At 43.6% G+C, this 14,767-nt stretch overlaps 1 protein-coding gene across 1 annotated transcript in view; it reads left to right on the top strand.

Moving 5' to 3' along the window:
• LOC146635120 (uncharacterized) overlaps positions 1-14,767 on the top strand; it is an 82,753-nt gene that overhangs the window by 15,586 nt on the left and 52,400 nt on the right. Inside the window, exon 6 of the mRNA XM_085345614.1 lies at positions 3,322-3,333. Coding sequence (XP_085201740.1) covers positions 3,322-3,333 — 12 coding nt within the window. The remainder of the gene's footprint in view (positions 1-3,321; positions 3,334-14,767) is intronic.

The raw sequence follows: 14,767 nt of genomic DNA, 5'->3' as shown, positions 1-14,767 counted from the left end.
GAGGAGAGAGAGCACGGGGAGAACACAGACATAACAGGCTGGGGAAAACATGGAATAAAACACAAGGAGAGACGAGGGCTCACAGATACACAGGGGTACACAGGAGGTAACCAAATAAGGAACATCTTAACTAAATAACCTAGGAACCAAGGCATAAATAGGGAACAAAATACAAAAACTAAGAATACTGGGGCAACATGGCCCAGGACCATGACATCCCTCCTGCTTCAAACACTCCACCATCATCCCTGTTCCCAAGAAACCCACCATCACAGGACTGAATGACTAAAGACCCGTACATTACTGGCCACCAGCTGGACCCTCTGCAGTTTGCCTACCGGGCAAACAGGTCGGTGGATGATGCAGTGAACATGGGGCTGCATTAGATCCTGCAACACCTCGACCGCCCGGGAACTTATGCCAGGGTCCTGTTTGTGGACTTTAGTTCGGCTTTTAACACCATTGTGCCTGAACTTCTTTCCTCCAAACTCTCCCAGCTCAGCGTGTCACCAGCTACCTGTCAGTGGATTACTAGCTTCCTGACAGATAGAAAGCAACAAGTGAGGCTGGGGGAGATCACCTCTGAAACCTGGTCCCTCAGTATTGGTGCCCCCCAAGGATGTGTCCTCTCACCACTACTGTTCTCCCTCTACACTAACGACTGCACCTCCAAGAACTCGGCTGTCAAACTCCTAAAGTTTGCAGATGACACCACTGTCATTGGCCCCATTCAGGATGGTGATGAGTCTGCATACCAGCAGGAAGTTGAGCAGCTGGTACTCTGGTGCAGTCAGCACAATCTGGAGCTGAACACGCTTAAGACTGTAGAGATGACAGTGGACTTCAGGAGACATCCCTCAACTCTGCTCCCCCTCATCATATCAGACAGCCCTGCGTCGACTGTGAAGCTCTCCAAGTTCCTGGGTACAACCATCTCCCAGGACCTGAAGTGGGAGACCAACATCAACTCCATCCTCAAAAAGACCCAGCAGAGGATGTACTTCCTGAGACAACTGAGGAAGTACAGTCTTCCACAGGAGCTGCTGATCCAGTTCTACACTGCGGTCATTGAGTCTGTCCTGTGCTCCTCCATCACAGTCTGGTATGGAGCAGCCACTAAACAGGACAGGAGCAGACTGCAGCGGACTGTACAGGCAGCAGAAAGGATCATCAGCGCCCCCCTGCCCTCCATCCAGGATCTGTACCTCTCAAGAACCAGGAAACGGGCAGGGAAAATCATCACAGACCCCTCACACCCTGGACACAGACTTTTTGATCTGCTGCCCTCTGGCAGACGGTACAGAAGCCTGCAGACCAGGACCACCCGACACAGGAACAGTTTCTTTCCCCTCGCCATCTCCCTTCTTAACAGTTGACCTGCCACACTGCTCCCACTGCCAGACTGCAGCTGCACCTTATGTACATTTTGTAGTATTCATTCCACCTCATTCATTTCTGTATTTTATGTATATAAGTTTAGATTCGTTATTTATAGTTGTTTTACACAGCTTTGTGTATGTATGTGTAATGTGTATATATAGACACGTGTGTGTGTGTGTGTGTGTGTGTGTGTGTGTGTGTGTGTGTATGTGTGTGTGTGTGTGTGTGTGTGTGTGTGTGTGTGTGTGTGTGTGTGTGTGTGTGTGATTTACATTGCTGTGCTTGAGAGCCACCATCTACTGAAACCAAATTCCCTGTATGTGTCTGCACATATACTTGGCCAATAAACACGATTCTGATTCTGATTCTGAAATGGCACTACAACATGTAGAAATATAAAGATGAGCTCTGGCGGAGTTGGTTCTATGGTAGGTCTTAAAGGGTTAAAGATGAAAGAATTTGGACAGTTTTTCAACTCTCAGTGATGCTGCAGTTGTAGTTTGACTCTGGCACCTGCAGCAGACACGACTAATGACATTAGACTTAAAGACCGGATAGGGTAACAGAAATAATGTAACTAGTAATAATGACTCCAATACTTGTGTGATGGCAGCATGGGCCTGGGAGGGTTTAAATGAACTGCAGCACTGAGAAAAAGAAGTGTAATGTGTGTGTCAGTGTGATGTGTTGTAGTGTCAGGAGTCAGTATGCAGCTACAAAGCTTTTTGTTCAGTGTATACAAACAGCTGTAGCTCCATAAAGGCAGCATGCAGAGACTCACAGTGTCTTATAATGAGAGGCTGCTTTCTCTCACACATTATGTTCACTTATTGTCAGCACATGTGTGTGTGTGTGTGTGTGCATGCCTCCCCCCCCCCACCCCCCCTCACTCTGATTGGCTGATGTTGAAGTGAACAGTTGTACTTTGACTTTTAACCTCTCTGCTCTCTGTTGTTTCCTCTTTCAGACCAGAAAATCATCACAGCTGAGTCTGGACAGGACGTCATTCTGACATGTCGCGCTCCAAATTAAAACCCCATCAGTGTTGTAAAATGGAGCAGAGCTGACCTTGGAGATGAAAATGAGCTTTTGTACAGAGACCAACAGTTTGCAGACAACCAGCATCCATCTTTTCAGAACCGGGTGGATCTGCAGGACAGACGGATGAAGGATGGAGACGTGTCTTTGATTCTGAACAATGTGACGATTAATGACACTGGAACATACGAGTGTCGACTCATCCAGACAGGAACAAGTGGTCAGACGATCATCAGCATCATCCACCTTCATGTTGTTCCTCCAGGTGAGTGAGTAGAGTTGAGTGTGTGTGTGATCAGAGTTGAAGCTGCTTCCTGGTTGTTGATGTTTGTTTCTAAAGATGTTGTTGACGAGACTTTGTAGAAATCAGCTGGTATGAGTGATTTGCAGGAATTATGTTTAAGGAAATAATAAAATAACAGCGATGTCAGTAATATTCAGTCAGGCATGTCTTCATCAGGTTTGTACATGTGGTCTGAGCCAGTTTAAACTTGTTTGTATAGCATGAGCAAATTTGAGATCAAGTGTGTCAAATACTCCTGACAACCAAGAGAAAAATTTTTTTCCATTGAACTTTTTTTGACTTCATGCCTCAATTGAATGCCCACGTTGGCCCTTGTTTAGTACATCAGGACTTAGTACGGTAGCTCAAATAAGCCAAAAGATATAGACCAAAAACAAATGTCCATAATAGGGGATGATAGGTTTGTAGCATAAACCTATTCGCTGGAACGTTGAAGACAATATAATTACACCGCAAAGCAAGACACAAATAGGCAAGCTTCATGTTACTCGTGCACGGGAGAGAACCGGACAAACGCCGTTCCTTCGCTTGGCCCCAGTTGCTCTCGTCCGTTCTCCCGTACCACTGTTCTTTTATTGAGGTTACATGAATATGCATAGGTTCATTAACATATGACGTCTACATACACACAAAGAGTACCTTGCCTGTGTGTGTGTGTGTGTGTGTGTGTGGGGGGGGGGGGGGGGGTACTGCTGATCAAAGGGTCATAAAAGCACACAAGCAAACATCCTTGGTTAGGAAGAGGGTAGACCCCCCCTCATCCTAGATAACACAGTAAGGAAGTCCAGCAGTTCATTTATACACAAAAAGCACTTAGACTAGAACAGACGTAGCTACGTTAATCCTACCATAACACAATAAGACAAGATGCAAACTTTTCCCATGCCCCCAAGATGCAGGGGTGCATTCCAGTGTGGAATACACACCAAGCCTCTGTAGCCTGTTAAAGATCACACAACTTATCACTACACAATTGATTATACACCTCTAAGCATATATGGTTAAATGTTTCTAAGCATAAATGACAATCAACAATACAAACTCTAACATTCCCCCGTTTTTGACCTTTATGCTAGAAAAGTTCCCAGTTATGAATACCTCATGTCTGACAGTTTCAATGTAAACATTCTTATACTCAGCATATGTCAAATCACCCTAAATTACTAAAAAAGTACACAGTTTAACAAATGTATTAGCAGTTATCCCATTCATTGAGCTCATCTCATGGCAAACTGCATCTTACGAGCAACCAAAGAAATTGTTGATTTAATAGTGAAACTAAGAAAGTAACATTTTCAAACACATCTCAGCTTGGTGATGCTTCCTCCAGGTGTGCACATCACATGTCTCTGCAGAGTGGTTTGAGTTCTGCAGGGCGTCACAAATGTCTCTTCCAGTTGTTTCATTGTCCATAGGACCAGAGTCCAAATGTATGTAGAATAAACATTCAAACATACCAGTTAGTGTTGTTGTTTGTCAACATGGGTCTCAGCTATTTCCAGAGCTGCAGACCTCTCAGCACTCTAGTTTTATGGCCTCCCATTACCTTACTTCAGGCCTTCGTCCTGCGAGGGGGATATTTATGACTCCTTCATTGTCCACGCTCTGCAGAAAACACCTCTGTGGAAAGGGTGCAGGGTTCAGTCGTCTTACTGCTGTTATGATCCCAGCAGTCTTCGGGGTATCATCGTATTCACAGTACAGTGGTACAGCATTAGGTGATGTTCATAGGAAACTGCTGTCATCACCACCATAGCTTCTGGTTCCTGTGCTTTCACAGAATCATGATGTCATCCTCGAACTCCTTCTGTGCTGTCGATGGAGCTTGGCACGCTCCCCTCATTCCTCGAGTTTTCATGTCCCCACGCTGCTGAAGATTTAAGGCAGAGCACGTCGTACACCTTAGTTGTCTTCCTCAGCGTCAATATTGAATCTTTTATTTTATTTAAAATCTCCTGGAAGCTCAGTAGCACAGCTCTCTGTGTCCTGTCTGCTGTGCTGAAGATGATCTCTGATCCTCCTGAAGTCTCTCTCCTGGCCTCAGCTCCCATCTTGTGGACGATCCTCTCAGGCACTCCTTCTCGTCATGCATAGTCCTGATTTTGGGCCTGCTGGATCTGTCTCAAAACACTCAGCTTCTCTACCTTCCTCCTAGGTCAGCTGATTTCATGATGGGCCCCAAGATGCAGGGGTGCATTCCAGTGTGGAATACACACCAAGCCTCTGTAGCCTGTTAAAGATCACACAACTTATCACTACACAATTGATTATACACCTCTAAGCATATATGGTTAAATGTTTCTAAGCATAAATGACAATCAACAATACAAACTCTAACAGGGGACATAAATGAATAGGGTTGTTATCAGGAGGATATTTTACATGTGCTTATTTTAATGGAGTTTGGCCACAAACAGGATTCTGGCAGGCACATGCAGGCAACCACGAGCGATATATGAGCAAATTGTAGTTATTTGTTATATGTGTTTATTTTTGTAATTTTTTTGTGATCCATTTATTTCCTCTCAATATTTTTATGGGGGCAGTGATATTGCGCCCTCTAATGACGAGCAGGCTGAGAGATGCTTAGTACTTCTTGGCCCTTTTGCCTTCACTCTGGAGTCCATCTCATCCCAAACCATCTTGATTGGAAATCAGACCCAAGTACAGATTTTCACTGGTCTAACGTCCATTCCTTGAGTTTCTTGGCCCAAACAAATCTCTTCTGCTTGTTGCTTTTCGTTAGTCGTAGTTTCTTAGCAGCTATTTGAACATAAAGGCCTGATTCAACAGTCTTCTCTGAAGAGGTGCTGTAGAGATGTGTCTGCTACTGGAGCTCTATGTGACATTTATCTGGGCTCTGATCTGAGGCGCTGTTAACTTGTGATTTTTGAGGCTGGTGACTCAGATGAATTTATCCTCAGCGGCAGAGGTGACTCTTGGTCTTCCTTTCCTGGTGCCGTCCTCATGTGAGCCAGTTTCATCGTAGCACTTGATGTTTTTTGTAACTGCACTTGGGGAAACATTCAAACTTTTAGCAATTTTCCAGACTGACTGACCTTCAGTTCTTAAAGTAATGATGGAGGTGACTACAGGTGACTACATCATTAAGCTCGCTGACTGAGAGAAGACCAATGGTTTATGGTACTTAGTGTGATACAAAATATAAAACATATTTAGAGTTCTTATTCTCTCTTATTCTTTGCCACATAATTCCATATCTCTTGCTCCATATATTTGATGTCTGTTTGTATCTACAATGCAGAAAGTAGTAAAGATAAAGAAAATATATTAAATGAAAAGGTGTGGTCAAACCTCTTGGTAGGACTGGTAGTTTTATATTTCAGTTGTTTTTATATAATTCTGTTTCGTTTTGGTTTTTTTACCGTACAAATTTTCCTCCTGCTATTCTCCAGTCACTCCAGTAGGTAACGCTAAAGTACCATTGGTACTGTAAGCTGATTGGCCAACAACCATTACGAACTCGACGAAGAAGAAATGGAGTAGCTGGAGTAGCAGATCTCAGTCGGAATTTTCAGATTGATCACGTCCTCAGTCTGTAGTTCAAACGGGGAAAGTCAGAGCAGCTTCATGAAGCTCAAGTCAACAATCCAAGATGGAGGCGGGGAATGTACCTGTAATAAAACTAAATCTTTTGAATCTGTTCCCCACTGTGGTGTATTTTAGACTTGCTAAATAATCCGTGCACAGAGCACTGACCAAACTCTAACATGAACAACCTGCAGTCATGGTTTTACCTGCAACAAGGCTAGCATTGCACCGCTCTGCTACTGATCGATCAATGAATGGCTCTAGCTTGCAAAGTAGTAAATGAAAACCTTCACAGTGCGAGCGAGTGGCAAGGGTCTTACTCAGCCTTCCGAGTGCAACGAAACGCATCACAACACATAATGCGGAAGTGTTTGATCAAACCTTCCCGTTACCCCAACTGTGATGGCTGACAAAATATATATTGCGTTTTGGACTTGTCTGGTTGCCTTCGTCTGTGCAGGTTAAATTTAGTTATTATAAAGTCAAACATGTTGTAAAGCTGCTGTTTAAACTGGCCGGTACTTTATTCTGAGATAAATATGATGAAAGACTGACTCGGTTACTGGCATCCCCGGTGGCACCTGAAGTTGTGGCATCTGAAGGCACCTTCAGATGCCACAACTTAGAGCATCTTTTTCAATAATGGCTTAACGAGTTATGTTGAATTTAACACCAGTGTTTTCATGAAGGTGTCTGTCTCTAGATCAGCTCGTTAACAGATGCTGGACACATTTCCTGGTTCAGAGTTTCGGTTTAAAAACAGCAGGAAGCGCCAGTGTTTACTGATTCGTTTACAAGCAGCACATTAAAGTGAAATATAAACTATCTGCTGGGAGAAACCATCTTATATGTGCAGCGTGTTAAGTTGTAGCCACTAAAATTGCTCTATGACGCATTCTGACGGGAATGTCCGTGAACTAATTTAGCGATACAGGAAGTGTACGAATGATTTGCTGCCGCATTAATCTCTTCTTTTTGAAACGCTTTTGCATTTTACTGTGAGACGCTGCAATTCCTGAGTTACCACAGGAAAAACAACCTCTGCTGGGCCTTCTCTTTAATAGCCTATTAGCCTTTATTCCATTTCTACCTACTGTAGTCGGCTCAGTGTGGTTTTTAGTTTTCCATCGTGTGGTAGTACCTGATAACGGGCACTTTTTAGTACCTGGTTAATGACTTTTACCATGAATTAATGTTTCAATCTTAAACACGATCAACCTGTCTGTAATAATCAGCTACGTGCCACAGGCCTTCAAACTGGTAGTTGGTAAACCTTTACTTCAAAAACGCAACTTCCTGACTCAGCTGTCTTGGCTCATTATAGGCCAATTGCCAACCGTCCATATATCTCAATTATTCCTGTCTTCCAGCCCTTGGTCACAGCACATGCGTTCCCCTCCCTGAGCCTGGTTCTGCTGGATGTTTCTTCGTGTTAAAATGGAGTTTTTCCTTCCCACTGTCACCACAGTGCTTGCTCATAGGATCATATGATTGTTTATTAAGCTGTTCTCAATTGTAATGGAAAAAGAGTCGAGCTGAGTCATACAGTGTTGAGCTGATCCAACTAGGTACTAATGAAAAATGGTTTATATGTGTAAGGACTAGTTCCTCTGAAAAGGTGGATCCTGGTAATCTGAAGTGATTCACAGTTGTTGAAAGGCTGGAAGGTGGAGTGTTGACAGTCTTTGACTGGAAGCAACTGGTCCACCTACTGTCTTTAGGAGAACTTGATTGTTCCCAGTCAGACCAGTGACGGTGGTGTCATCTGCAAACTTCAGGAGTTTCACAGATGCTTCTCCTGAGGTGCAGTCATTAGTGTAGAGAGAGAAGACCAGTGGCAAGAGAACACACCTCTGGTGAAGCCCACTGTTGATGGTCTGTGTGCCTGATGTGAATCTTGAATCTTGAATCTTGAAGAAGCTGGTAGTCCTCTGACAGGTGGTGGGCACAGTAAGTTGGGTGAACTTCTGCTGCAGGATGTCTGGGATGACTTTGTTGGGTATAGGATACTGGCGCATGTCCCAGGTTGGTCGAGGTGATGCAGGATTTACTGCAATCCCATACTGATGCATCCTACGTTCTATCAGAGGCTTTGATGTCCTTCAGGTGGCTCAACACGAGTCTCTCAAAGGACTTGATGACCACAGATGTCAGGCAGACATGCCATGTAATAGAGTAACAGAGAAGTAATGTAACTAGTAATAATGACTCCAATACTTGTGTGATGGCAGCATGGGCCTGGGAGGGCCTGAACTGTCTGGCAAAGAAGTGTAATGTGTGTGTCAGTGTGATGTGTTGTAGTGTCAGGAGTCAGTATGCAGCTACAAAGCTTTGTGTTCAGTGTATACAAACAGCTGTAGCTCCATAAAGGCAGCATGCAGAGACTCACAGTGTCTTATAATGAGAGGCTGCTTTCTCTCACACATTATGGTCACAGCTCAAAACACATCTGTTTAAACTGGCTTATTCGCTTTAATGCTGATTTTATTTGTTGTCACGCTCTGTTTTGTAATTTTAACTTATCTTATGTATTGTATGACTGTTGTTCTTTTATTAATTGTGTTTTTTTGTAAGGTGTCCTTGGGTTTCTGAAAGGCGCCCTCAAATAAAATGTATTATTATTAATAATAATAATAATAATAATAATAATAATAATAATGGATACTTTATTGATCCCCATGGGGAAATTACTTGTTTTTCTCTGCATTTGACCCATTCACTCAGTGAAGCAGTGGGCAGCCCACTAAGCAGGCGCCCGGGGAGCAGTGTGTAGGGACGGTACCTTGCTCAGGGGTACCTCAGGGTAGCCGTTAAGTGGATTCGAACCGCCGACCTTCCGATCATGGGGCGACCACTTTACTATTATTATTACTTATTATCAGCGTGTGTGTGCATGCGCCCCCCTCACTGGGATTGGCTGTTGTAGAAGTTAAAAGTTATACTTTGACCTTTAACCTCTCTGCTCTGTGTTGTTTCCTCTTTCAGACCAGAAAATCATCACAGCTGAGGTTGGACAGGAGAACGTCACTCTGCCATGTCGAGCTCCAAACAACAAAACCATCAGAGCCGTAAAATGGAGCAGAGCTGACCTGGGAGATGAATGTGTCCTTTTGTACCGGAATAAGGATTTTGTTCCAGATGACCAGCATCTATCTTTTAAGAACCGGGTGGATCTGCAGGACAGACGGATGAAGGATGGAGACGTGTCTTTGATTCTGAAGAATGTGACGACTAATGACACTGGAACATACGAGTGTCGTGTTCTCCAGACAGGTTTGGAGCTCATCAACAGCACCAACCTGATTGTTGTTCCTCCAGGTGAGTGAGTAGAGTTGAGTGTGTGTGTGATCAGAGTGCAGTAGATAATGTGTTTTTCTACCTTTTTTGAGTCGCAGCTCATTTTATAGATTAAAAATATCCTGTGGCACACCACCAACCAAACTTGCTCCAAAATGACACATTGTAGACTAATACAGTACATGTAGAATATATATATACTGGAAGTGCTGGGTATACAAGTCTGGCCTAAGTCTTCGGTCAGAAAGACTGCAGCAGTTTAGTTCACCGTCTTTAATGAAGCTTCACAGAAGAACTGGTTACAGCAGGGCTTGCCAGGATAAATCCAACTGTGATACAGCCAGATATGCACTTATAATTGTGGCAGATGCAGTATCGGTGACTATAAGCATGGTTGTCTGGAAACAGAAACAGGTAATACTATAATTAGCAGGGTCAAAGATAACTAAGCAACAATCAGAACACATCATCTACTCAGACACATCAATATTTTACAATGTCCGCAAGGGGTCGCCGTAAGACCAGAAGTTGGCTAAATAGCACATATCTTCCCAGTTGCTAGTACTAAGGCAAGCATGTGGCAAGCTAACAACAGCTAAACTATACAATAAACAACAGAAAAATCCTTTAACCTCGGGATATAGTCATTGGGGGAGATTCTGGCCACTGGTATTAACTTAGTGCTAATTAATTAAATAAACCTACTAACGTGGTAGCAGTGTACTGAGTAGGGCTGGGCGATATATTGAGTTTTTTAAAAATATCGATATATTTTTATACGAGATATAAGATGTGACAATATCTTTTATATCGATATAGTCTATGTTACGTTATAATTATAGTTGTGGAGCCACAAGTTTGCCTCTCTTTCATCCACTTTCGTCTTTACGCAGCGTTACTCGGCCTCGCCTCTCCTTCACTGAACACAACTCCGCCATCGCTTCACCTGCAGGAAGCGACAAGATGGACACGGCAAATCTCCGTTAACGAGTTACTGCGCATCGCCCCGTGCGTGGGGCTGGACGGTGTCAACGTGTTAACGAGCTAACCACGCTAACGAGCTAACCACGCTAACGCCATGCACGGCCTGAAGTCCTTTCATTTTCTCAAAAATCGACAGCGCGCCTTATGTATGAATTCTGGTTGTGCTTGATGACCGCGAACCGATTTTATGTGGAACACGGCGCTCAGCAATCTGTCAAAAATGTTTTGGTACGACTTTGGTAAGCTACGGAGCTGCACCGCTTGATGGATTGTCGAAGCATTACGGCTACCGAGGAGCCTCGCGGAGTGATACGTACTGTGCTTCAACGTAATATTACCGTGTTGTGTGTGTATAAGGACCATAAATGGCACCTGTTCAGAGACACGGTTATGAAGCGGATTTCAAACTCCAGGCTGTCAGTCACGAACTTGGGAACAGAGCAGCTGTGAAATCTTTGTTATTGTGCTCAGCGTCTTTTAGTTTACATTTTGATTGCACAATTGCGAGCTCTTTGTTATGCACAAAAACAACGTAGTTTTCTTTTATTTATGGAGCATTATTATTTAATAAATTCTCATAATTTATTTTTGAGTAGTTTTTTTCATGTACATCTACGTTGTATGTTAATAAAAGTGCCTTTGTGACATCTGGGACACAGTGTGACTAAGAACTCTCTTTTTGGTCTTACCTTATGGCTTTAAAAAAATATCGAGATATATCTTATATCGCCATCCAGCTAAAAAATATCGAGATATGAATTTTGGGTCATATCGCCCAGCCCTAGTACTGAGGCATAACTTTAGCTTAAACATACACAAACAACTATAACTATTATCATACCAGTTAACCTGTCAAAGGTAATAACACTTAAAGTCTCATTAACGCACACGGAATCACATAAACTGCGATACAACTGCCATGCTCTGCTGCTGCTTTTGGTCTTTCACTCTCCCTCTGCGTGATGTGCACATGATCACTGATGCGCTCATTTGGGTGCGCTTGATTCTTGCCTCTAGACATCCTGAGGCCGAGTCAGCAGGGAATTTGCACAGTACATATAATGTAGGCAAGTTAGTTTCTCAGCTTGTTTATACTCAGTGTGAAACCTGGGCCTGTCTAGATGAACACAAAGATGATATTCTGGCAGGAATTGAAGAGTAACTCATGCCATGTAATAGAGTAACACAGAAGTAATGTAACTAATAATAATGACCCCAATACTTGTGTGATGACAGCATGGGCCTGGGAGGGCTCTAATGAACTATTTGTCAGTGTGATGTGTTGTAGTTTCAGGAGTCAGTATTCAGCTACAAAGCTTTTTGGCTACATTCACACTGCAGGCAAAAGCTCATCAAATCTGACTTTTTTGACCCTATGCGACCCATATGCGATCATGGTGTTACCGTGTGAACGGCACAAATCCGATATTTACAAATCCGATCTGGGTCACTTTCGTATGTGGTACTGACTCCGATACATATCCAATGTTTTAGAAAGCGACTGCGGTTTGAACGGTCATGTCGCTGACACAAAACATACGCCAATTATCAGCGCCGGAGAAGACATCGCGAACGCTTCCTGGGCATCCAGTGTAGATGTCAGTGAAACTGTTGGGAAGACAACATGAACATTTTATTTGTACTGTATAATCTGCAGATTCTGACAGAAATCTACAACTATCCTTTGAAGCAACGCTCCTCTCTAACACAGCAATAAGGATCATTATTAGGCCATATGAAAAGAACAAATAACTTTATAAAAAGCAAAATTGGGAAACAAAGTCCGAGACAAGTCTTTATGCTAAGGGCCATCAATCAAACAGCACTGTTTGGTCTGGTCTAAACAGAGCGCGTTGTGTGTGAATTGAAGAAAGGCATACACAAAGCTCTTCATCAACAGCTCTTAATCTCTCTCTGTTTTTAGTTTTTATAGCAGCCATGTTCGAAAAGCTTTGCTCACATATGTTGTGGAAAATGGGAGCAATGTCAAAATGGCTCTGTTTGCCAGAATGGGGAACTCCTTGGCAGCAGTCAACCAAAAAGTGTCCAAAGATAGATCAGCAAAGCTCAGCTTTAAACCACGGCCTTGTCTCAGTTCAGTTAGTTCCTCCTGCTCCTCCTTTCTGAAAACTGCTGCTGAGCTGTGTGGGTCCCTTACCCAGTCAAGGCATTCAGTGGAGACTGAGGGGAAATAAATGGACAACTTCTCCTCAAGCGTTTTCAAATGTTTACCATTTTCCAGATGTTGTTGCCAGAGATTCACCTTTGAACTTAATCCATTTATTTTATCTGTGCTTGTGAGCAGGTTTTCATCTCCTCCTTGCATTCATGTGTTTAGTTCATTCAAATGCTGAAATATATCTGCCATGTAAGCCAGCCTTGCACACCACTCATCACTTGCAAGCAGCTTTGCATCATTGTACCTCTCCTCACTCAAAAACCCTTTTAGCTCTTCTCGCAGCTCATACACGCAGGCCGCTACTTTTCTCGTGTGACAACCATCAGAGGCTGTATGCTCTGCTCTGGTAAAGTCTGCTGGTAAAGTCTTGGCAACGAGCGCCTCACGGTGCAGAAAACAGTGTGTAACAATAACATCTGGGTGTATCGCTTTCACTCTGCTAACGACACCTTTGGTGCGCCAGACCATGGCTGCTGCTCCATCAGTGCAGACACTCGTGCAGTTTTCCCACTCAAGTCCTCTTGTTCAAGATATTTGGATGAAACCTGAAAAATGTCCTCTCCTGTTGCAAAATAGAACGTTTTCTCTGATGGAGTCTCCATCCACAAAACGCACGTTGGCCAAGAACCAAGACCAAGAGTCCACTAATGGCCGTAGACTCATCAAGTTGGAATGCAAACTTCCCACTGAAGCGTATCTTCTCCAAAACCACACTTTCGATGTCTGCAGACATGTCATGAATATGTCTGGCAATTCTGTTATCTGTGAGCGGGACTTTGGTTATTTCTTTAACTGCATCAGGGCTGAGCATCTCATTCACAATGGCTTTGGAGGCAGATAATATTAATGTCTCTGCTACGGTGTGTGGTTTTTTGGGATTTGGCTATAAGTTCAGCCTACAAGTAGCTAGCTTTGAGAGATCTTTCAGACACCTTTGTCTTTTTTCTAATTAATGTTACCTGTTTCTCAGCGTGTTCACTGTACACAGTTTTGTGCATTAACATCTTTGTGCCCACAATATGGAACAATTGTGTTAAATTTCTGCCATGTTAATGAGAAGAGCTGATTTGTACTTTGTAGTGATTAAACATTCATATTTCACAATACACTTTCTAGGCAAGCTAGCTTCTGTGCTAAAAAAAAGCATGCTTTCTTCTGTAATGTGTCTACCTGACCAGAACATATTCTGTTCATATCCATATAAACATAATCTCTAAAAGATAAACAAACTTTGTCTGTTGTTTTCTACACACCACAGATTTCAGACTTTATCTGAGCATGGGCTGTCTAAAGAGCTCGGAAAGAAAAGCGTCTGGACTTCTTTGGACGTCTTCAAGCAACTTAGTTCAGACGCTTTTCTTTCCAAGCTCCTTACACTACGATGACCTGGATGACTGAGACCTTGAGCAGGTCTGTAAACTGAACAAACATCCAGTGATGAAACAGATGGAACCAGGCCGGGGACTGGTGAGTGTCAGCACCACAGTCCAGGATGAGACAACGAACATCCAAGAATACATTGGGAAGATGGCCCCAACTGACCGAGTGCTCAGTGAATACCTCAGGCAGCAGAAACCCAAGAAAGAGGAGGGAGACGAGGAACCATCATGGAAGCACAGGCTCCTACACGGTATGTACCACCGGCAGATAGAGGAGGTGGCTGATATCCAGAAATCCTACCAGTGGCTGGACAAAGCTGGACTGAAAGACAGCACAGAGGCACTAATCATGGCAGCACAAGAACAAGCTTAGATCCATAGAGGCTGGGGTCTATCACACCAGGCAAGACCCCAGGTGCAGGCTGTGTAAAGATGCCCCAGAGACAATCCAACACATAACAGCAGGGTGCAAGATGCTAGCAGGCAAGGCATACATGGAACGCCATAACCAGGTGGCCGGCATAGTGTGCAGGAACATCTGTGCCGAGTATAACCTGGAAATCCCGAGGTCAAAATGGGAGATGCCCCCAAGGGTGGTGGAGAATGACCGAGCTAAGATCCTGTGGGACTTCCAGATACAGACGGACAAAATGG

The sequence above is a fragment of the Diplotaxodon limnothrissa genome, linkage group LG3 (assembly GCF_057381915.1).
Source record: "Diplotaxodon limnothrissa isolate DT_005_m linkage group LG3, D_limnothrissa_male_GT1.1, whole genome shotgun sequence".
Taxonomy (NCBI): Eukaryota; Metazoa; Chordata; class Actinopteri; order Cichliformes; family Cichlidae; genus Diplotaxodon; species Diplotaxodon limnothrissa.
This window is presented reverse-complemented; position numbering and strand designations above follow the sequence as displayed.